At 38.2% G+C, this 24,598-nt stretch overlaps 2 protein-coding genes across 5 annotated transcripts in view; both read right to left on the reverse strand.

The window, feature by feature from the left end:
- The window catches only part of snx14 (sorting nexin 14), a 56,059-nt gene extending 43,755 nt beyond the window's left edge, over positions 1–12,304 (reverse strand). For all 4 annotated transcript variants that reach the window (XM_084431537.1, XM_084431536.1, XM_084431535.1 and 1 more), the window contains exons 1-9: positions 12,147–12,304; positions 11,628–11,769; positions 11,294–11,414; positions 5,103–5,179; positions 3,246–3,324; positions 3,116–3,159; positions 2,917–3,004; positions 2,741–2,825; positions 1,956–2,112 (exon numbers count right to left, since the gene is read on the reverse strand). In XM_084431537.1, coding sequence (XP_084287663.1) covers positions 1,956–2,112; positions 2,741–2,825; positions 2,917–3,004; positions 3,116–3,159; positions 3,246–3,324; positions 5,103–5,179; positions 11,294–11,414; positions 11,628–11,764 — 788 coding nt within the window. In that variant the 5' untranslated portion in view covers positions 11,765–11,769; positions 12,147–12,304. The remainder of the gene's footprint in view (positions 1–1,955; positions 2,113–2,740; positions 2,826–2,916; positions 3,005–3,115; positions 3,160–3,245; positions 3,325–5,102; positions 5,180–11,293; positions 11,415–11,627; positions 11,770–12,146) is intronic.
- A 3,712-nt stretch (positions 12,305–16,016) lies between these two features.
- Positions 16,017–19,551, reverse strand: cnr1 (cannabinoid receptor 1). Its single transcript, XM_084431710.1, has 2 exons — positions 19,451–19,551; positions 16,017–18,690 (listed from the first exon to the last, which is right to left on the reverse strand). Exon 2 carries the CDS (start codon positions 18,664–18,666, stop codon positions 17,236–17,238), a length of 1,431 nt encoding a protein of 476 aa, XP_084287836.1. The 5' UTR covers positions 18,667–18,690; positions 19,451–19,551; the 3' UTR covers positions 16,017–17,235.
- Between the last annotated feature and the right edge of the window lie 5,047 nt (positions 19,552–24,598).

Consider the following 24,598-nt stretch of genomic DNA (forward strand, 5'->3'; position numbering starts at 1 on the left):
TCTTTTTAACCTTTTATTCATCAGATATATTAGGCAACAGAACTGTTTCCAACACTCATAATCAATCAGAATATTAGAATGATTTCTAAAGGATCATGTGATAGACTGGATGTCACATGTGACACTGAAGACTGGAGTAATGATGCTGAAAATTCAGCTTTGCATCACAGAAATAAATTATTTTTTAAAGTATATTCAAATAGAAAACTATTATTTTAAAGGGGTCATATAATGGTACATGCACTTTTACAAGTTGATTGCACTGAAATGTCTGTTGGCAGTGCCTGTACACAACCATCCTATCATGATAAAAATCCATCCAGTGGTTTTGTTTTAATCTCCTTATATGTTTGACCATCTCTGAAATCAAGCCGTTCGATATTGTGACGTCATAAGATCGTACGCCCCTCCCGCTATTGTGATTGACAGCCGTGTTTCAACACAAGACCCGCCCTGAGCAAGCTGTGACAGCCATCGTCATAGTAGTCCGCCATTGTTGATATGCTGGAGTAGAATGGCGTCTAAGCGATTGTGGTGTTCTGTTCTTAGATGTAATAAGGAACACAGCAGTCATTTGGATGTTCCTAAATCCGAGCCGTTGAAGAAGCAGTGGCTGAGTTTTGTTTTTGAAGCGATATGCCCAAAGGATTGACGCGGGGATTCCCTCACGGGGATTCCCCACGATCGTCTGTGCTTTCATGTTTGCGCAAATCATTTCACACCAGACAGCTTCACAAACGAGAAAAAACGGATCGGTACCAACGTGTTCCTGCTGAACCTCCAGAAGATGTGAGTGTAATGTTTTATTAACCTTTATATTAGTATTTATATTAATCTTTGCGAAATTTGCAAACCTTGCTGCAGGCTTCACGATGAATGCGTCTAAGGTTTACACTCAGGGTACATTACGGCATGTTTTCTATGTACGACGTTCTCAATATAATTCATAATCCCACGTTTATAACGAATAACACGTGGTTATTGTGTTAGATACGGTCAGAGAATGTCTAATACGGTGTACGCACAGAACAGAGGGGCGGGGTGAGCAAAGCTCATTATCATTTAAAGACACATGCACTGAAACGGCGTGCTGAAAACAGAGCTGTTTTTGACCAGGTAAAATTAGTGTTTTCTTACAATACTAATGAGAATTTTTAATTAAAGTATATTACAAACTTTTAATTTAGACCCTAAAGAATCATATTAGCTTGTACAAAAATGGCATTATATGACCCCTTTAAGTTGTCATAATATTTCACAATATTACTGTTTTTTTTTTTTTTTTGATCAAATAAACGCAGCCTTGATAAGCATTAGAGACTTCTTTCAAAAATATAAAAAAACGTAATGTTTCCAAACTTTTGACCTGTACTGTAGGTTCCGATAAATAATGGATTATTTCCTCCAGTTGAGACTTCAGATGAGCACTGTTCCCCATGATGGTTTTGAATTGCTTGAAATATGATTGGAATCACTTCAAAAAAGGAAAATACAGTAAAGTGCAACATATAGGCTACATAACATTATAATGAGATATAATATATAATTGTGTGCTTTGGACATGGCTTTTAATGGTGAGACTTTTGTTTTTGTATACAGGCTCTCAAAAATTATATACAAATTTGGATTTAGATTTATCGGCCAATATATCAGTTATCAGCTTTCAAATATCAAGAATTATCGGTTATCGGTCAAAATTTTCACTTCGGTGCATCCCTTATTTTTTCATTGTGGTTTCATTGAACGCGTGTGCGCTGAAACGCGTTGGCAAAATAAAACAGCATTACTTTTTTTCATTACTCTTTGCCATCTTTGAAATATGTGGAATTTTTTAATATATTTGAACATTAAATGCAGCCTTGATAAGCATAAGAGAAAAACTTCTTCCAAAAACATTTTATAAATCTCACTGACTCGAAACGTTTGAAGGATATTGTAATTGGTGCGAGGTGTACCTGCAGTCTGTGGCTCTCGGCGGCATGACGTAAGGAAACAGCAGTTCTGTGAGTTTCCTCAAGTACAGCAGCTCATCTTTGCGGCTCCGCAGGGCCACGTGCAGATCGGCACCGTACTCGGCTAGTGCTGCCTGCTGGAGGCTCTCGGTGTTCTTCACTGATCACACAAACACACACAACATATGTGACCCTGGATCACAAAACCAGTCACGGGTATATATTTGTGATACATTGTACGGGTCAAAATTATCGCTTTTTCTTTTATGTCAAAAATCATTAGGATATTAAGTAAAGATCATGTTCCATGAAGATATTTGTAAATTTCCTACTGAAAATATATAAAACATATATTTTTGTGAGTGAATGCAGCACATTCGTGAACATAAATGGACTTTAAAGGTGATTTTCTCAATGTTTCGATTTTTTTGCACCCTCAGATTCCAGATTTTCAAATAGTTGTATCTCGTCTTATCCTAACAAACCATACATCAATGGAAAGCTTATTTATTCAGCTTTTTCATGATGTATAAATCTCAATTTCAAAAAACTTACCCATGTGACTGGTTTTGTGGTCCAGGGTCACATATTATGAAAAATAACTAATTGAAATGATGGAAAATGTCATTTATACTCCTAAGTTTACACCATGAGTTACGACAGAGATGCTCCATAGGCGACTATAGGAATGGAAGTTTAAAGAACCGTCTTTTTCGTTTTCATTTATTTGTTTAGTTTTAATTCTAGACCTAATCTCTTATATTTTATGATTTCATCACAGGACGCACCTTTCTGCTGTGCTTTTGCCATGATCTCAATGTGCTTCATAGCCGCTTTCATCATTTTGTCCATCACAAGTGAGGGCACATCCACCTGCAAGACAATTTAAGTCAGTGTGCCACTTTACAGATGTACGCCAATTGTGATGTCTGTGTCAATAGATTGTGTAAAGGTGTGTATGTACTCTTTGTGCTCGGTGAGCCAGAACTGCGGCAAAGAAACGGATTGTTTGTCTCAGTTCATCCACACACGCTTCGTCATCTGTAATATCTCTGATTGCAGATCATCAAAAAAGAGAAAAAAAAGGTGAGTTGAATACTTCTTAAATTTCCCCAGCTAAAACATTGCGATAAAAGCAACTTTTGCATTAAAAGCAGCCATACCTGTACCACGGGTACACAAAGTTCTCGAGAACTAACTCCAAAACCTGAAGATCAGTCAAGCAAAGTATTTTGTAGTTAAGATTTATGAATTTGCTTATAATTTGTCTTATGACTGGAGTTATGGCTCTACCTCTGAAATACTGGCATCCACTTTGGACGACACCTTTAAGTCCAGCCATGGCTGATAGTTCTCCAGCAGAAGGGTCGGTCTTTGGAAGAAAAACACAAATCCTTTATATAGTTACATCTACATCTTCATTATTCAATAAAAAAGTTTCACAAGCAAAACTGATGTTGTCTGTGGCGAGCAGGGTGGGGCTGAGAGCCGTGGAAAATCCCAATTTTCACACTTTTACGATTTCATGTGCTCGTAAATACGATCTTTCCAACATGACTTGAACACACCATTATGCTGCCTTCAGGTGCTATCGCAATTATCGTAACTGCGAGTTTCCAAGTTAAAAATTGGACATGAATGCCCTCTGAAGTCATGTTTACCACTGGGAAGCTCTGGGATAATGCTGCATTCACGTGCGATCGGAGATTTCCTACTTCCCACTTCTGAAGTTATTACAAGATCATTGCATTCAAGTGCTTCGTTGTCGCAAATAACAGGAATCATGGAGGACAGCAGGTTTATTCTTGCCTAAATCTTAATAAAGCCAAAATTATGTTTAGCGTCCCCGTAATTGACAACCATCTCTGATCACTTATCTCTTTTAATTCCTTTTGTAACTTTTAATTTCCCCTGCTTTTATTTTGTGTCTATTTTCTATGCAAAGCTCTATGAATTGCTATAGTGTGATTATAATAATTCCTATTATCTAGAATTTTCCTTGCTTTTATTTTGTGATTATTTGTATTCCTCTCTATGTAAAGCACTTTGAATTGCCATAGTGTGTGAAATGTGCTATATAAATAAACCTGGCTTGCCTTGCGCTATAGATAGTCAGCTTGCAGACGATTCTGGAATTTCGGTCAAATACAGGCTATTTTTGTTGTGTGTAAAACATACAGTACGCTTCAAATGATTATTTATATATGTAAACATGCACTACTTTAACGACAAGACCAGGTGATGTAGCGGCTGTGGAAAAACCTAATAAAGAATACCATGCAGTCACAGCAGCAATCATTCTCTTCAAGTTTATGGCCCGCCCAACTCAGGAACTTGGGTTTGAAAATTATCCCCGAGCTTCCCAGAGGTAAAGACGACTTGAGAAGGCATTCCAGTTTTTCCATGTCCAATTTTTAACTAGGAATTTCGTATTTATGATAATTCCGATAGTTATAGTTAACATAATTCTTATGTTAAAGTTCAGCTGGTTCTCACATCCTTCTTCCCCACACTACGAATGGTATTACATTGTCCTTTCATTTTTGCTGTAGAATTTTACTTTAGTTTTTTTGGTTTTGTTTGTCTTTTCTTGCATTTTAAGCTGAATGGACCCTTTTGATAGACAGTGAAGACACGTTTCCAAAGTTTTACATTTTTTCATTTAAAAAAATAATAATATACATTTATAACGCTACACTTTGTGTTCTTTCACCTTGGCAGAAAGTCACAAAAAAAACAAATTAACAATGCTGCCAGGGTGTTTCTAATACAACGGATGGAGTGACGACAAATTTGACATCTTTCTCTCTTCTGACCGCAGTAATCAATCTCTCTATATTTTTTCCTCTATTGGAAAGTCATGGAAATGCCATCTTTTGCTATTGGAGCAAACGGGAATACAAAAAGTTATATTTGCTGTCATCTCATTCACCACTATAAAAGTTTACCAAACTATGATGACTTCCACTTACGAGAACCCCAGAAATGTGAAAAGGGTCTATAGTGTAAATCGCAAACCTTGAAAGAAAGTTTTTAAAATTCAATATCATCAGGAGGGAAATAATGCAACAATGTGAACCAAACCCATATTAATGGTCCAAAAAATAAAACTCTCACTTTTTTTATTCTAAACATAATTTATTATCATACCTGTGGCGTTTGCACTGGTTTTTCCCACATACTGCACAGCTGTGACCCAGAGGGAATAGTTCCTGCTGTTCCTGTGGCTAAAGATACACAGATATACAGTATATTATTCATGAATACAGTACAGACATTAAGAGTCTCCAAGTGCTTACATTACTTTTAATTAGTGGTCAATAGAGGTTTTTGGCTGATATCAGGAGAGCAGGTCGTTCGATATAATGCAGACCAGCATTGTACACAATATTGATGAAATGAAAAATAAACACTTATTTTAGACAATATATGCTCAAAATTCACACAAAAAAGAGAAAGATTTTGAAAATGACTAGGCAGAGTCATCACTTATCCAATTGGTCATGTATTGCCCAAGCCAATATATCGGTCCACAATATATCCAACATATAGTTCCGGTCCTCGAATCTGATTAGCTGAGAGGCCTGACAAATGTGCTGATATTCTACCAGTATCATATTGCCCATTTATCACTATTTATTATATTCGGGATCTGTTGGTGGAGCCCAGCTAAGACTTCCAAGCCTGCTCAAAGTCCCATCATGCCACAGAGCTCCACTCATGGAGTTTTTCTATTACATTACATTATATTTGTCCCACATTATCTTCACTGTTTTGGTCTGTCACCTTGAACTTGATCATGCAAGTACAGAATGAGAATGAAATCTCTATAGAGTTCCAATGCCAAGAAACTACGAATTCAGTCTAGCTACAGAAACGTGAGTTGTGTCACATCAAAATAAGTGTGCAGTGACTTATGTTGCATCTTAATAAGGAGAAAAAGTGGCTGAAGGTCATCTTGAGTCTGAGCTTTCTGTAGAAGAGATTTAAAAAAGGTGTACGGGAAACAAATTATAGATTTTACGGTTATGGATAAGACCATGCAAGCTGAGATCATACCAATGGTGGGTTCACGTGTGACGTGGGGGATCTAATGGTCAACGGAGATGTTTAAAATGATGGTTGGTTGAGTGAGTGCAAAAAACAAAGGTAGGCTTTTATAGTTTGGTGGAAGTGTCGTAGACACACAGACAAAGAAAAGAAAGACCAGGATATGCCTGAAAAGTCCCAATATAAAGGGCGTATTAAGAGGCTTAATGATAAACTGAAGGAGCTGTCAGCAGGAAACAAAAGGAGTTGGCAAGGATGTAAATTGTATGTTATATGTTAAGGATGTATAATTATGTCGTTTTATTTATTTATTTGTTGTGTTTGTGTCTAGATGGTGTGTTGTAGGATTTCTGCTACCACTGTGTGAACTTCACGTGCCTCACAGCTCAGATAATACAAGCAATTACTGTTCTTGCTGCGAGTGATTTACGAGGACATGTGCACCATGTGTCCTCATAAATCACTCGCAGCAAGAACAGTAAGTACTTGTATTATATAATATATTATATTTATTATAAAGACAGTGGAGACTGCAAACAAACAAATTCCTTTCTCCTGCCTTAAGATGTTGCATTTTCCACTTTGTTTGCTTCTGGTTTTGTTGAAGTTGTTGCTCAAAAGTTTTTCAGTTTTTCTCCAGGTTTTTTTTTTGGATTAGCATGGGAGTTAGGGAAGGGAGGGAATGTACTCTCAGTTGTTTTTGTGAAGAGCTGGAGGCGGGTGAGTAGTCTCTCTGCTTTAATGTTGCAAGCACAAATCTTACACTTGTGCCGTAAAAAGATGCAGACTCTCAAGGGACAACATTTGTGAGTGAGCTCAGTTACTGCGTGAAATGCTCGCCCAGTTTCCTCTCAGTATCCAGCTGCCAGATGCATAAACACATATGTGTCTGTGTCTTAAAGGGATAGTTCACTTTGAAATTAAATTTTGGTATGTTTTAGCTTACCTCAAGGGCATCCAAGATGTAGGTGTCTTTCTTTCCGCAGTAGTTTCAATTTTGATATTTTTAGGTCAAACCGTTCTTGTCTATCAGTCATATAATGCAGGTCTATGGTCACTGTCTCAAAGAGCATGCACAGAGTCCAAATTAAAACAATTCCCCATCGTAAGTACACATTGATGGCCTAAGACACGAAACGAGCGGTTTGTGTGAGAAAACGAACAGTATTTATATCGTTTTTACCTCTTATACTCAGCCACGTCCAAGTGATCTGATCTGATGTGTACGCAGACTGGTGCATAGATATATACACTAGATGTCGCCTTAAAGACATTCGTTCCAATGAACTGCCGTAGACAAGGCGACATCTAGTGTATATATCTATGCACCAGTCTGCGTACACATCAGATCAGATCACTTGGACGTGGCTGAGTATAAGAGGTAAAAACGATATAAATACTGTTCGTTTTCTCACACAAACCGCTCGTTTCGTGTCTTAGGCCATCAATGTGTACTTACGATGGGGAATTGTTTAATTTGGACTCTGTGCATGCTCTTTGAGACAGTGACCATAGACCTGCATTATATGACTGACAGACAAGAACGGTTTGACCTAAAAATATCAAAATTGAAACTACTGCGGAAAAAAAGACACCTACATCTTGGATGCCCTTGAGGTAAGCTAAAACATATCAAAATTTAATTTCAAAGTGAACTATCCCTTTAAGTACTAGAACAACCAAACTAACGATTAGTCAAGGGGAAATCAGTGTTACTTCTTGGTTTCAAATTAAACCAATCCACGTTTTCACATACTTGACTTAAAATAGTTATGAACAAATGTGATGACTAACTTGTAAGACTAGTCTTGGCAGTTTATACCCTGTTAATCCAGAGTTCTCACGAGAGCACAAGTTGAATTTGCTCAGCGAGTTCCTCTGGTGTCGAGTAATGATGCTCATTAAATATGCCCCTCGATCTGAGCTGCACCAATCACATCGGGTTATCTGATATAGGCGGGCCAGAGGCGAGATGACGACAGCGCTGCGACGTGGAAGTCATTAGTAAACATTGCAAGATGGCTATGGATGAACACCAGTTGTTTGAAACGGCTTTGGCCGCTACAATGAAAGATTTCGACTTTTTCTCTAAAAGAGGAACAGAAGACGCCGCTCGAATCGTTCCTTTGCAAGAAGGGCGTTTTTGCTGTTTTGCCGACCGGATACGGCAAGAGTCTAATCTACCAGTTAGCTCCTGGTAGCTAAGCGATAACTTGTTGTGATTGGTCGTAGTGTTATCCAATTGCGTGCAGTGAGATTTTCAAATGCATGCTTGGTGCCGCCCCTCGAGCTTGCCGATTTTCATTAGTCGACGCCAGACCCTTAATCTTTTAGATTTAGGTCTGGATTTCCAGGCTAGGCAGTTTATACAACCAGCCCCCATGCATGTGCAGTCTAAGCCAAACTCAGAAACAGACTCTGACTCTAACCAGCAAGAGGACAAGGACGCCTCTGCCTTCCTGCCTGAGATCATCTGGGGGCCGGGAGTGAGAGGAGGAACTTGACAGCGCCCCCTCGTGGTTAGTAGCAGTACTAAAAAGTGTGAGGATGGAGAGGAAGCTAAGATCTATTACAACTAATTACCAGACCTAAACTCACGCAATATATGACAAGTTCAGATGCAAAAACCTCTAAGACCGTCTGATATGTTTTCTTTTAAATTAGCATTTTTTTTATCAGGCTCCAATGTTTAGGTTCAGTAATTCCATTTTAATGGCAATGAAAAGTTATTGAAATGCCTTATTTTTAAAAAATGTCACTTTAGTCAATTCATTGGTATTTAAACTTAAACTTAAAAAGTCCATGTGTGCTTTTTTTGCAAAGACCTCCAAGTCGACCTCTTTGGACAACAAGACATCACTAAAGATGCAACTGGAAACACTGCAAACGATGAAAGCAGAATTCAAAATGTAACCATGAAGAACCTGATCCACACAGCTGTGACGCATGTGACTGCCACATCCATTTCTGTCAGAGTTTTACAGCAGCACAAGGAACACTGTTGAGTTTACTTGCTTCTTGTGAAATCAAGCTTGAAAGCCTTCTCATTCGCACACCTTGATTCATCATGAAATCATATGATTTGATTCGCGTCTTCTGATTCGTTTCTGTGGACTTAGAGGATTTTGCTGGCAAAGGGAAGTGGCGTTTAGTGGTTTCTGCCAACGAACCGGTATTTCTGAATAGGCTGATGCTGGGATTTAGCGGATTTGAAGCGTAAGCATTTGATTAACGTATACTATGTGCGGAGAGCATTCGCTTGACACCATGATCTCATTTTTGTTTAGCGGCTTTTGCATCTGAACTCTGATCCTGAAAAAAAAATTATCCACAACAAACAAAAGAGCATCCATCCATCCTCTGAACAGATTGTGCTATGTAGGGTCACTGCGATGCAGGAGATGTCTCGGCCTGAAGGAAGGGAGTAGCCTGGACAGATGGCCAGTCCATTAGAGTGTTAACACTCACTGCTGATAATCTTTGGATTGTGGGAGAACCTGAAGCACTTGGAGGAAACCCATGCCAACACAGGATAGCATGTAAACTCCACACAGTAAGGCCTCCTGACTCAGCCAGGACTCAAACCAGGGACCTTATTGCCAGTGCCAGTGCTACTCACTGAGCCACAGTGGCACCAGGCAGAAGAGAAGTTACAGAAGAGACTATGGGTTGTCTTGGAGAGATGACAGATCCATTTGCTCATTGACCACGACGCAAAATGATATCTGGGAGTTGGTATATAAATGTATAGTAAGTGATCTCAAAGTTGCTGAAAGACCTTAACAAAAGTAAAACTGATTGGTCCGAGGTAAATTCTGTTAAGTAGAAGGCTGGAGAAGACGTGGCGGACTGAACAGAGAGGCTGATGTCAGCATACATTAAGCACTCTGGGATGGAAATGACACTGGCCTCGATGAGCAGGGTAACAAGGGACCACTTGTTGGGATATGGCTAGAAGGCCTAAGCCATGATCTGAAAAAAGCACTAGTGTCAGTGGTGACTTGAACCCTATGTGAGAGACAAGCAGGTCAGTTTACCCAGATGCATAGCCTTACAGTACTCAGGGGGACCCCTGCTTGTCAAAGACCCCTGTGAGAGCCCTGTGAGAGCCTGTATTGTGAGAAAAAGGAGAAGTGGGAGGAGGTCTGTAGGAAGAAAAAGAAGCAAGGTCAAAAATCTGTGAAAAATCCCAACTCGAGAGACAACTCCTCTGGGAGTTTATCTCAGAGCAGAGATATTGCAATCTGTAATTTACAGGCACTTCCCCGTTGTGCAATCGAAAATACCCACCAATTACAGAGGCGGAGAAAGGAACTGTGCTAGCCATCATGTGGACAATGAGAAACTCTCATGGTACCTGTTGGCTCTCTGTAGATTACTGGGTTATTAGTGTATTGGCAAATTGATCCCTGTTGTTGCAGACCCATATGCAATATTCTCTGTTGTTCTACTAGAAGCAGAGTTTATTAGTCTGTGGATTGAAGTGAAGCTGCAGAACAGGGCGCAGTGCAAGAATGACTTATATATCTGTTCCAGGGCAGCGACTCTACATTAAAGTGATCGGAAAAAAAGGACAAATGTGTTTTTTTTCCAGCGCACCAAGTCTATATTAAAGTGCTAGGGGAAAGCCTGTATAATGTCCTCCTAAGTTCAAGAAAGGAAAAGATGAGTGCACCACTCCGCGTCGTAGCTAACAACACCCCTTAGCTGTTCTCAATTCACTGTAAAACACGGTTTCAATGGGCTTATTGCTTTATTAAAACTAAAGGAGTTTAGTAAAAAAAAAAAAAAAAAAAAAAGTAAATGTCACATATGAAAAGAAAACTCCATAAAATGTTGGTTATTAAAGCAATAAGCCCCGTGAAGCCGTGATTTACAGTGAATTAATACTAATGTAATGCAGTCACAGGTGTGTGTGTTTGTTGAGTAATTTACAACGGCTTCGAACGCGGCTCAACCAATCAGAATCAAGGACCGGAACTAGGCTATCCGTTTTGTAATAGCATTTCCTGGACTTCTGTTATAATAAAGCATTATCAAGAGCAGGGAGATGTAGTGTGTACATACAGTATTCTGTGGTTGTTTTCAATATCACATTTTGGTTGTTTGGGCTGCTTATTGTTCACATAATGCTTGAAACATAGAACACGTGACCGGAGTAAGGCTACCACTCTGCAACTTTTTATCTCACTCAGGTTTATCACTTTGTGGAACTGAACAATCTCTTATCAAAGACTCTCATTATTGCGCTCCTGCCTAGACACTTCTCAAATCCTAATGGACACACTTACTTTCCTCTTGGACCTTACGGAGATGAGGATATTCGGCAGCAGGTATTCTGGGCTGAGGGAGCAGTAGAACGTGATCACTCCGGCCAGAAACGACCAGAAAACCATGAGAATATGGAGATACCTGGAAAAAGTGGCAGGATGCAAGCATGTTTACTGTAAGCATGTGGATATATTTGTTAATCATAAAGATATATAGATCTATTAAGATCTTAATGGATCAATTGCATGTAAAGCTCCTGGAAAATTGTTATTAAAAGCTAAATACATTTTTGGAGCAATAACCTTGATTGAAATTATAAGCGGGGGGGATAACATGCTCCAGAAAGCTACTCACTGGTTGAGGATGATGGTGGAGGAGATCATAAAGGTGAAGATACAGAAGATGACAGGATATTGACGAGCAACATCCTTAAACACATCTAAGCGCAGACCTCTTCTCACACACCCCAGAAATGAGTGAGGGTCCGACATTATATCTAAACAAGAGAATGGTTTCCATATTCATATTGGTGATTACCAATATTCATGAATTTACATGGTATAATTCCAAAACAATTAGGCTATGCCATTTCCAAAACATTGTAATAACACACGATACATCTATATTTTATATACACACTAAAACGAATAGTTTAATTTAAAATGTAATATGGTATTCACACATGGTACTTTTACTTTTTGTTACTGTCAAATCAAGACAATAATATCAGATGTTAAACTACAGTGGATGATGATGATGATGATGATGATAGTCTGATAATCTCAGCTAACCTGCAAATGTGTAAACAGTGTCAATAACACGAAAACATTTGCTCTTAAATGTCAGTTTAGAGCGATGTTGTAGATCTCTCACCTCACAGATGATGCGCTGGTCTGATATAAACTCTAGAAACATGTCAACACATCCTGACACTAATGTTTTGATCATCCATCTGATCGTTTCACATGATCAGATTATTGAGCTGCACTACCGGGTTTAACATGAAAGGCGTCATCCCGAAATTCCGTTTCAAAATAAAAGTCCTGTTGAACGACAACCCTAACCCTAACGCAAGTTAACACTGTTTCCATTAAAATACCAGTTACTAACGTTAGTGTTGCTGTGTTATCATAATACATTAATATGGGGTAAGTAGTGTGGTACATATTTTGGGAAAGGAAAAGGGTAAAATGTGATCTTGTGTGTTGCTTCCCTCTCGTGAGACTGGGTTTTATTCCTCTCTGGATAAAAGAGACTAACATTGAAACAGACCACTGATTCTTGAGATATGAGACAACACATGTTTAGAAGTTAGTTTTTATTATTTAATACTACATTATTATAAACTGATATATTTGTAGAAAAGGGTCTCAGCTAATGAACCATGTGAACATGTTTTTCTGAAAATATTTTCTTCTAAAAATGTAGCCTACATTTATTCACCTCATAACAATTTGTGTCAACTCCGTCAGTCAATAGCATGCTATTTTATTTGGTCCATCCAACAACAGTGTAAAGTCTTCAATTATGTAATAATGGTGTTTAGTAGGCTTACAGCTAAGTGAAAAAATACGAACAATCCAGTTCAAATTCCTTAATTCTCTACCATCCTTTTTAATATTAGACATATATAACTGTTCTTGGGTAAATCATACATAATATCATATAGGCTAGTTCAGTCGATGTTTTAATATTTTAACACAATAAATGTAAAAAATAATAAATATTTCTTTCACATTTAACAGAAACCTTCATCTGAGGAGGGAATTGACAAAAACTGACGGAGTTGACAAAGTTCCAACTGAAGGTTACAATACAACAAGGCAACAAATTAAGACAACTAACTCATTTTTAAACTAATATTAAATTTAATACAACAATCCTTCCAGTGGTTTGTTTCTCCTTTTAGCGGTCCATCTCATTCTGCGTATGAGTGTAATGGTATAGCATTATGTGCCTCCCTGTAGCAGCAACAGAAATGTTCCCAATGTGAATCTGAAGGATCTGTGGCCTGTCTTTAAACTGCATCAGTTACGCACATTTCATTTGTGCCGCCCTGCATGACTTAAGCAGTGGGTTCATTTATCATTTATAAAACATTAATAATAAGCAGTTTATAAATACAGCTATAAATGCTACATTATTGATTTATAAGCATGTCTATAATGTAATTGTATTTTCATACTTTATGATCAATTTATCATTTCTAAATTATGTATTACATTATTTACAAACCAGTTATTGTTATGAGTTGTCAGTTGTTCATACGAATGATTAATAAACTATTTAAATGTACATTTATACATCTAATACAGTTACTCAGTGTGTTAAGGAAATGGGAATGGGGTCCTCAGAGTTAAAGATGACCATGACATTGCCTGATTTATTCAGAATTATAACAAATCCTGATGGAGTTGAGAGGCTTTTTTTTTTTTAAATGGAAAATATAATTCAAGATTTACTTTTTGTATTGTTTGAGATATTACAAATCTCTGCATTTCAATTTTAAAAGCATATTTTTTTAATTTGTTGCATTTTTAAACACTTTATGGCAGTTTTACATTGTGACCTCATGAGGACAGGTTTCCCAAACACAGAGCATGTATTTAAAATAAAACTAAAGAAACTGTCTAAAAATAAAAGCAATGAATGTCCTGAGTGTCCAGATTTCCTTTAGCATTTCCTTTACTTTTTAAGTATTTTTATTTTGATGAATTTCTTTTATTTTTAACATAAAGAGGGCTTTAGTGTGTAAGATGTGTTTTGTCCCTTATCTCAAGAATCAGTGACCATAATCTATAAAGTGGTCATCATAACTCATAAATCTGACTGTGGTAAAGTTCCCGCTGTGGGTCGAGCCATAAAAGCATCCACCTCTTCATCAGACTGTTTCTTTGAACCACTTCCAGTCACACTCCCACACTCAATATATATACATATATGAAGAATTCATCACCATTTTCCAGTATTTTTTTCAAATGAACGGAGATGCTTTTTCACATCAGAAAATCGAATTTTCCCACCTCACTGTATATGCTGTTTTTGACGATTCTTACAAACCCTGTTACGGATATTTGAGACATGTGTGAATTAATTTTAAAAAGCCCAATCTGTGTAATTTGGATATTTTGTGGCACACTATGAAATAAATTTAATGACGTAGGCTACTTAAAAATAGAAATACGCCAGAATATGTAACTAACAGGGTTCCAGGTAACAGCTTTGCAGATTTAGCCTGAATTAACCTGTCAAGGTAGGCCTATGTTAATTTAATATTAAATAATAGTCTTACATATCTAACGTTGTTTTTCCTTTTCTGTTTGTTCAGCAAAGAACATGGTGTTTCTGTCGTATGCTTTAAAGGCTGGAGATTCTCAATAACCCCACAAGGGGGCATCAGCAAACCAAGGAGGATTGAGTTCAAATCTTTTTAATTCAGTTATAGCGAAATCTAACAGAATACGCTAAGATGCACAGTGCATCTTAATAATAATAATAATAATATACAACTTACCATATATATTGACCATCCTCTTGATGATCACTGACAGCCCATAACTTGCCTGATGTCTGTCTAAATTCTGCAGAGGTATTAGATATTTTAGATACATCATTATTAGATAAAAATTTAAACTGACATCCAAGGTGATGGAGTATGAACTTACATCGCTTTATGTTTTATATTTATATCTATCTGCCAAAGCAAAAACTCCATAATCCAATGAGAAAGTTTACCTTGAGGTATTTCTCAATGGTGAAAAATGAAAATATATGGTCCAAATATTGGGGGACGGGGGGGGGGGGGGACGGGGGGGGGGGGGGGGGGGGGCTTCAAATATTGTATTGAGAGAGAGAGAGAGAGAGAGAGACCTTGGGTTATGTCATCCGTTCGCAGATAGTGGCAGTGGATGTGTTTATAACAACTGTGAGGGAAATTTGCTTCTCCCGGTGGTTGTTCTGGTACATTAAACATGAAGTCACGTTAGTGTTTTCCAACCGAGGTGTTTAGTATGTCCTCCATCACTGGCCATGGAGCCAACAACACCCTGCTGTTACATGGACTGAAGCTTCATGAGATGAATATTAATGTTTTTACTTGCTATATCATAAGACTACACATCTCTCAGATTCCAGTGAAGAAAAAGAACATCGCAATCATGATGAAAAGTTTAAAATGTTCATTTTAAAATGTGTTTATTGCTGTCTTTATGCTGTTACAATGGGATAATGTGCCAGATCAAGTCATACATTATCCCTTACATATAGAAAGGGATAAAAATGAATTCTTAAAATTATTCATAGAAATGTGTTGCCTCAGAAGTTAATTGCTTTCCGTTCTAGAAAATGACTCTTGTAGCTATGAAAATGTAACTATCCACAAGAGGGAAACAGACATCACCAACATGTGCAATTTGGCCAGACTTTCACTCTGTGATTTTGCCAAGTAAGATGTGTCCCTGGTCAACATAATTAACTGATCCTAGAACAACATTCCTGTCTGAAAATGTAATCCTAACCATAACTCTAAGTTATCCTTAAAATCAGAGAGAAATTATAGGTGAATAACACTGAAGTAGAAACACATGACCCTGGTTGAAAGACTAAACTTGACATGTAAACTTGTCCCTTAAATCTGATTTAGATCAGGAGCATGTTGCATGTTGGTGAAATCAGGTTCACCCTTTGAATCCATAATGATGTGACATGTAGTTTTAAATAAAAGTATCCCGGCATACACGGTTTAGGTCAGAACTGACTTTATTTAAAAAAGAAAATTGAAAGAAAAAAGCTTGCAATGGAAATTGAGATACATAGGTGTGCAAGCAGCTTCACTTCGAGACAGACTTTTAGAAACTACTTTGGGACAAAAGCCACTGTGACGTTTTATGATTTTTATGCTTCAATACTTAAGTAGATTCATTTCAGGTAAAATGTATACCTATACTTTTGAAAAGTGCAAACAAAAAGCACCACCACACCATATCACGGTTTAAGGAATATCACTGAACAGTTATGATATTTACACTTCAACTGCTTGTTAATTAACTACAAGATTAAATACTAATTTTTATGAACACGCTGCGTTTTTTTCTCTGGGCTTTGTGCATGTTGTAAAAAATCTGTTTCACTTCACATCTCAGAGAAATACATAAGCAGAATGACAAAATAAAAGGCTTAAATCCACCACGGTTATTTCTGTCACTGTATTATCTGTGACGATTACAGGCCATCTTGTAAAAAACAATAATTGAAAATAGTCTTTTTTTTTCTGATCCTCACGACATTAACAGAAAAGTATCATGTGGACCAGATACAGTATATCTAAAAACAAGATTCAATGCATTCGTTAACACTTTTCTTGCTTTCATCATTTATGTCCTTGAGGAGCAACAAAACATCCTCCTCTCTTATAATACTATCATTTCCATTCATTTCATTGGAAAAACAAGACATCTCAAAAACAGAGACTTTTATCTTTTATCGCTCATCACAAGGATGTTGGATACACTAAATCACCACAGAGCTTTACAACATATTTACATAGATAACAATGTGCACACACACACACACACACACACACTTGAATTCATTCTTACACGGTTTTCATATTAGAAAGATCATTAGCCCCTTATTCCCATGTGAGAAGATATCATAGTTCAAAAACCAAAAATTCAAAGTATAAAAATATAGTCAACTTTCATAAACCACACACACAATATCCACACATTTTACACTTAAATATAAGGGAGAACAACAACAAAAAAGCCCCAACAGAAATACTCAGTGAGAACCTCTTATTTTTGAGGAGGGGGGAGGGGGGATTGGCACTTAAGCAATGAAACGTCATAGTCAACACTTCGTCAAACCAGTGGTAACTTAAGCAGCTTTGTGTTTTGAACTTTCTGCACGTAACTTTCCATGACCGGCAAGTACGCAAACATTCTTCAGTTGAGCCGTACAATCAAACGGCTTCCGCCGAGGTCTCCGCCGACACGGACATGGTCAGTTTGGCTATTTTCACAGTGGTCTTGACGCAGCTCTCGGCGGCGCGGTGCGTGTTCCTCTGGCAGTCGGACTCCAGGCTGTTGTCCAGCGTCAGGGTCGTGCTGGAGGAGCTCCTGCAGGCCTGGCAGGTGGTGAGGAACGCTCTCCGCAGGTCTTTACTCCTCAGGGCGTAGATGATCGGGTTCACCGTGGAGTTGAGCAGGCACAGCATGCTGCAGAACGCAAACACTGTCTTAATGTTGTCGTCCATCCGCCAGAACAGATCGTACACCATGATGGCCAGAAGAGGCCCCCAACAGATCACCAGCACCACCAGGATGAGAACCAGGGTTTTGGCCAGGCGGATGTCCATGCGGACCTGATCGGGTCTGGTGGTCTGGACCTTGGTGCCGTCGGAGGAGTGTACGACCAGGCTCTTCTGCGACGTGCGCCTCAGCATCCTCACCGCGTGGTGGTGGGCCTTCCAGAGGATGTACATGTAAGCGTAGATGATGAACAAGACCAGAACGCTGGTCACGCCGATCCAGAACATCAGGTAGTTCTCGTCGATCAGCGGGAAGATGTCGGAGCAAACGGAGTTGAGGCGTTTGCAGTTCCAGCCCAGCAGCGGCAGCACGGCGATGATAACCGAGATCGCCCACATCACGCAGAAAGCGATCACGGCTTTGGTGCGCGTCACGATACGCCTGTACGACAGCGGGCGGTGGATGGAAATGTATCGGTCGATGGCGGTGAGGAACAGGCTTCCCACAGACGCGGTGAACGAGGCCGTCACGCCGCCCAGCTTGAACAGAAAGATGTTCGGACTGTCTTTGCGGTGAAAGACGTGAAAGTCCAAGAAGCTGTAGACGAAGATCACGCTGCCGAGCAGGTCTGCGATGGCCAGGCTCCCGATGAAATGGTACGAGGGCCTGCAGCGCAGCGTACGGGACTGCAGTATCACGCACAAGACCACGAGGTTCTCCAACACCGTAAACGTCCCCAGCGTGAGAGACAGCACTGCTATGGCCAGCTGTTGGCTAGGAGTCAGTATCATGAAACACTCCATGTCCATAAAGTTCTCCCCGCACTGAAGGCTACTCCCATCTTCTCCCAGGCTCCAGTTCCCGAACACATCAGAGCTGTTAGTGGGGTAAAAGGGGAGACCTTTCACGATGAGCTCCTCATCCGGTCCCACTTTGCCTGCGAAAGGGCTTCTTCGGTATGCGGCAAACGGCTTCGGCAGTGGGTATCCGCCTTTGGTGTAGTCGCCGTCGATGCCGTGGTCATCTAGGCTGATGTCGTTCGACCCGATGTACTGAAGTCCAGAAGTGATGGTTCTGAACGTGGTTTCTGCCACTCCATCCAGAACGGATTTAACATCGGACTTTGAGGCAGGGAACAGCATGGTCAAAGATGCTCTAAAGGAAACCTATTGGATTAAATTGAGAGAATGTTTTGTTCAAACATGACTGACTGAGGCACATGGATCCTCATTATTTCAAGATAACAGAATATTGAGCTCTCAAAAGCTCGATCGATGCTTCACTGAGCACAGAAATAAATGCCCTCTCATACGGCTCTTGTATTTTGCGCTTGTTGTTTTCCTTGCATGGATGAGCACCTAGGGATTATTACACTAAGAGACAGGCTTTGAATAATTGATGCCTGCAGCTGACAGACTCAACCTAAAGCACATAGTCATAAAGCAGATAACAACTTAAGATGCAACTTTATATTTGGGAGAAAACAGTTAAAAAATATAAAAAAAACTCATAATTTAATATGCAATTGAAAATGAAACAAAAGTATTAAAAATATAGTTAGAATTTCGAATACATTATAAACTCAAACATATATTGACTGCAAATATTTAATAGTAATGCACACTATCAGCAGTGAGCTCATTTCACTGTGTTTTGAATCATTGCGCTGCATCAGACCATGAAAGAAGTTTAAATTCCGGATTTGGATTCAACTGTGTATCGCAACACGTGAATCACGATTCATTTATTGTCAAATTACAGTATTTAAGATTTAATAGGCTATCGCACATACTCACAAAAACAGCTAACTTTTTCTGTTTGTGCTGAAATAAGCGATGTCAGAGGTGTTATAATCCAGCGATATAATACCGCATAAATAAAAGATCAAATTCATCAAGTTGATAGAGTTGAGAAATGCCGTTTTACCTTCACATAGTTCGCGCAGACTGTGTTCCTCGCTGCATGAAGAGATGAGATGATCTCGCAGTGATCCAGTGAGTGAGTGAGAGTTCAGATGCTCTGGGTTTGTGGAAATGAGATGCGCTTCTCCTCGGTGCGCATCAGAGCCTATATGACGCATCCCGAGTCACATGACCACCCACATACACGAGCATCTTTAATGTCAAAAATGAAAATAACTCAAAGTGTAATGTATGTGTGTTGAGAGGTGGTTAGTTTTTTTCGGCATACCTCCTGTTTGTCTAGTTTCCAATTGTTCATCCACATAAGAATATCATAGAATATTGACTGCGTAAATGGTTTTAATCATGTGGTCTCCTGTGCAGAACTCTTTATTATTGCAAATTATTAACATGCAGAATTATGACTTTCTTTCTGAATCATTTATTTATGAATGATTGTATTAATGAATAAATGGTTTCATTTATTTATGAAACCATACATGAACATGTGATTTTTTGACAGCCCTCAAGGATTAGTGTAGGATTAGATCACTAATTGTTTTTGTGCAGTTCATACTAAGTATCTAACATTTGACCTAGAGTAGTATGTAGTAAGGAGTACATTAGCAGTCTATTCCAAAGATACAAATAACCCATAATCCAATGACTCCACCCAGTATGGAATACCCAAAGCTTCAGGTTTCTTTTTCAAACCTTTATATGCTGTCAAAGCGATTAATCGTGATTAATTGCATAAAGTTTTTCTTTACGTAACAGTATAGTCAACATTTGAAGTGGATCAAAACCTTTCATCAAAGTTATACATGAATTTTGAACAATACCCGTTATTGTCTTAGGACAACTTTGATGAACTTTTTGATCCACTTCAAATGTTGACAGTAGTGTAGGCTACTGTGTGTATATTATTATATTTATATTTTATGTATGTGTCATATTTATGACATATTTATGACTGTGTGCGCGCACACACACACACACACACACACACACACAGTCACAGACATTCAGTTGTTTTGGTCTTAGTTTCATTTTCATGGACTTTAAGTTTATTTTCATTAGTTTCCTGATTTCCTTTGTCTATTTTCCAGTCTCTCAGTTTGTCATTATCACCTTTGCCTTGTATTTAAGTTGCAGTCTTTTCAGTTCTCATTTGTCCGGTCTCAAGGTTGTGTTTACTTTGATTACCTGTTCTTGGAGTTTATTAAAGACTGTTTGCCAAAAAATAAACGATGTGTAGCAGAAAACGTGGAGGGAAGCGCTTTTGAGTACCAACATTTTTGGGGACAGAGACACGTTTACTTACTGGACTAGGATTTTTCTCCATGGTAAGATATCAGTCATGATGATAAGTGTGTTCATTAATTATTAAGGGTGTCACGGATCGCAGTTAATCCGTGATCTGTATGGACCAGCTGCCCAATCATGTGATTCGCGGATTAACTGCTAAATTTAACCATAATTGAGTGAAAGTTCATTGTCTTGCCAATTTACACATTCAAACGATTTTAAACACGCAAGAAGAGGTGAAAATCGGGACTTGGCGCTGTTATCTGAGCACAGCCTCACACACACCCGAAGCGCACGAGAGAGAGAGAGAGAGAGAGAGAGAGAGAGAGAGAGAGAGAGAGAGAGAGAGAGAGAGAGAGAGAGAGAGAGAGAGGCGTTTCAGACAGCTCTCTAACACAGTGGTTCCCAATTCCAGTCCTCGTGACCCACTGCTCTGCACATTTTGTATGTCTCCCTTATTTAACACACCTGAACCAGATCATCAGCTCATTAGGAGAGACTCCATGAACTGAACTCAGTGTGTCAGATAAGAGAGACATACAAAATGTGCAGAGCAGTGGGTCACGAGGACTGGAAGTCTAACACACAATTTATTACTCTTTCGCGTTTACTTGCACTTGAACGGACACTTATACACAAAATTATGTAAAAATACCCATCTCGACAAATATTCTCTCTCGGTTATGTCATGAGTGAACAGTTGAGAAAGAAACCGGATGTGTGTCAGTATATTCGGTCCGTGCATTCGGTCTTAAAGTGACAGCAGCCGAATATTCCTACTGTTGTCTGTCATTAATGTTAATGAAATAAAAAAAAATACAGCTTAAACAAAGATGTACCTATATTTACCACCTAACTTTAAGATCCTGCCTGTCAGACTCTCGCCTCTCATCTCTGATGTGATGCACATTGACTTGTCTAAGATGACAACAGAGACTTTTGACTCAAAGCCAACTGTTGACTTGTGGATGCAAACAGCAAATCACAGGCTTTACCAGGGAGACAGAAGCAGGCCTACATCATCATCTACCATGTTCGAGAGAAAAGAAGAGAGTGAGGAGAGCAGACAGGAGGAAAGTGATGAGGACAGCTTGTAGGATAAGTGTGACCTTTATTTATATAGCACTGTATACAATACAGATTGTTTCAAAGTGAAAAAAGGGAAATGATGCATTTCGGCTGTTGTTCAGCTGAAGTCAGTTAAGTGTTGATTCTGTTCCATCGTAAAGATCATCAATTAATAATTTAGTGCATTTAATCTATAAAGCAGTTCTGCAGAAAAACAGTGATGTCATCGTCCAGCTCAGTTCAGTTCTTATACAACAGCGTCAATACAGTCAGATCAATAATATTGTTGAAGTGTTTTTCTGGCCAACAAAGAAACACGGTGTGATTATGATTCAGGCTGCATCACAAGTCAGAAATCAGATTGTGGATCGGTAGCATTCAAATATTTATCCACTTTCTTTTGCTTGAAGATGGGATTCATTACGCCGGTATGGAGACGAAGCTGGTCATATGGAGGTCTGTGTGGAGGACTGTGTACCTAATGGCTTTAATGAGGGAAAGAAATACAATCATGAAGCAATGCAAATTATATTATTAAAAATAAAAAAATTGAGTAATATAAACCTATTGATTTAAAGTTGTTAATTATATACATATAGAAACAATATAGTTTGCATTTATTATAACATATTACACTTTATGCATACAAACGTTTAAGTAGTTTGAGAGAGTTGGAAAACTAAAGAGTTCTTTTGGTGTGATTTACAATTCTCTGACTGGTGGATATTTCACTGCAGAATGTAGTTTTTCACCAGGAAGAAGTTGAACACTATTATTTAAAAAAAAAAAAACACTTGAAACAATGCGCGCTGACGGCTTTAATAAAAGCAAATGCTAACGATTAACAACCTAATAGCTCACTGTAGGTCTATGTTTAAAGTTATCATTCAAAATAAAAAAAAATGAATGGGATTTTTATATCCCATAGTTCTATATGTTCATATAGTGATATGGTGATGAGCATGTCACCCAACACACATCTAATCCATTCATCTGTCCATCCATTCTCCAAACCACTTATCCTAGGGTCATGTTAAGCAGATATTTGAAAAGTCAACAAAGCTAACAAGCTAACATTAGCTAGTGTATATTGAAGCAACCTCAACCCACCAGAGGAAACCCTTTTCTAGTGTTCTCAGAAATGATCAGTCGAACCTATTTCTAACCTCAATGTATTTTCTGAATTGTTTCAGCAGACCATCGGATGAAGATGTTTTGCTTGTGAACAGACGGAAGTTGTGGAAAAGTGACTTTGACTGCCCACCTTCTGGACGTGGAACTGTCTGAGACGTTATAGAAAAAATTATGGTCCAACTCACAGATGCACTATGGTGTAAAGGTGGTGTTTATTTACAGTGAATTAGCGTGAAACAGCCACGATGTGCAAAGTATTTACAAGTGCTGAAGAGGAAAAATAATACAGTAACAAAAAAATACAACCAACACAAAGGAAAACAAACTCCAAAAATATATACACGTATCCACAATATACTGTACAGGTGTTGATTCGATCGTGGCACTACTGTACCTCACTCACTCATCCGGCCTATCGAGAGACTAATTCTCAGCATTTTCGGTGCTCTTTTAAAGAACAGGCTCCTCCCCTATAGGAGCCTACCAATAACGGGTGAGTATGGTAAATGTATTCACATATAAATAGACCTATACTACAAATTACCATATGTGACGGGTTCACATCAGAAAGATAATAATATAAAACATACAAAACATTCACAAGTGATCCCTAGTGAAAAAAAAGTATACTTTATTACATTTGAAATATATTCCCTTTTTCAATAGTAGGCTACATTACAAATATACTAACAAAAATTGTACTATATCTTTAAATATATTAAAAGCATCATTATTAGCATTATGCTTTTATCTATTTTCACAATACAACTTTTAACACACTTTAAAATAATTGTACTTTAGTATATTTTCTAAAAATATATTTGAAGTGAAAATTCAGTTGTTTTTTTAAAGTGTATTTATTTGCACTTTATTAAAAAAAAAAACATTTTTAGGTACATTTTAACTGTGTGCTGGAAATGATCGTTGCAACAATGCATTGAAAGTATACTTTCAAAATACATTATAGTATACAATAGTATTTTGTACAAATTATAGCTAATTATTATTTGTCTATTAATGTGCATTTGTTATTGAAGACTAAGTGTGCAATTTGTAGAATTCACATATTGTTGGTGCTAGCCTCGTGGGCAGGTGCACTGACATGAAGCGCCGTTGTGATTCAGGAGACCCGAGTTCGAGTCCTAGCTCGTGGACCTTTCCCGATCCTGTCCCCCCTCACTTACTGTCCTATCCAAATAAAAGCCAAAAATATAGACTTATGGAATATTGCTTGTATGTTTTGAAGACATTTGTAATGTGCTTGTAACACAAACAAAGTACACTTTAATATCACTAATCAAGCATGTAATTAGTCCCTACACAGGCATATACTTAAAGTTTACTTAGTACAGTATACTTGAAGTTGGTCCAATTTAGTACACATAGGCCCGGTTTCACAGACAGGGCTTAGACTAAGCCAGGATTAGACCATAGATCAATTAGGACATTTAAGTAATTTTTATAAACATGCTTAGAAAAAAACATTACCGATGTGCATCTTAAAACTAAAAAGGCACTGATATATTTTTAAGATCAGTCAGTGCAAGTTTATTTCAGTGGAAACAGCTCAGACTTACATTTTAGTCTAGGACTAGTCTTAAGCCCTGTCTGTGAAACCAGGTGTAAATATACTTAAAGTTATGCTTTACTACAATTCAATTAC

The sequence above is a fragment of the Rutilus rutilus genome, assembly GCF_951802725.1.
Source record: "Rutilus rutilus genome assembly, chromosome: 15".
In the NCBI taxonomy this organism is placed as follows: Eukaryota; Metazoa; Chordata; class Actinopteri; order Cypriniformes; family Leuciscidae; genus Rutilus; species Rutilus rutilus.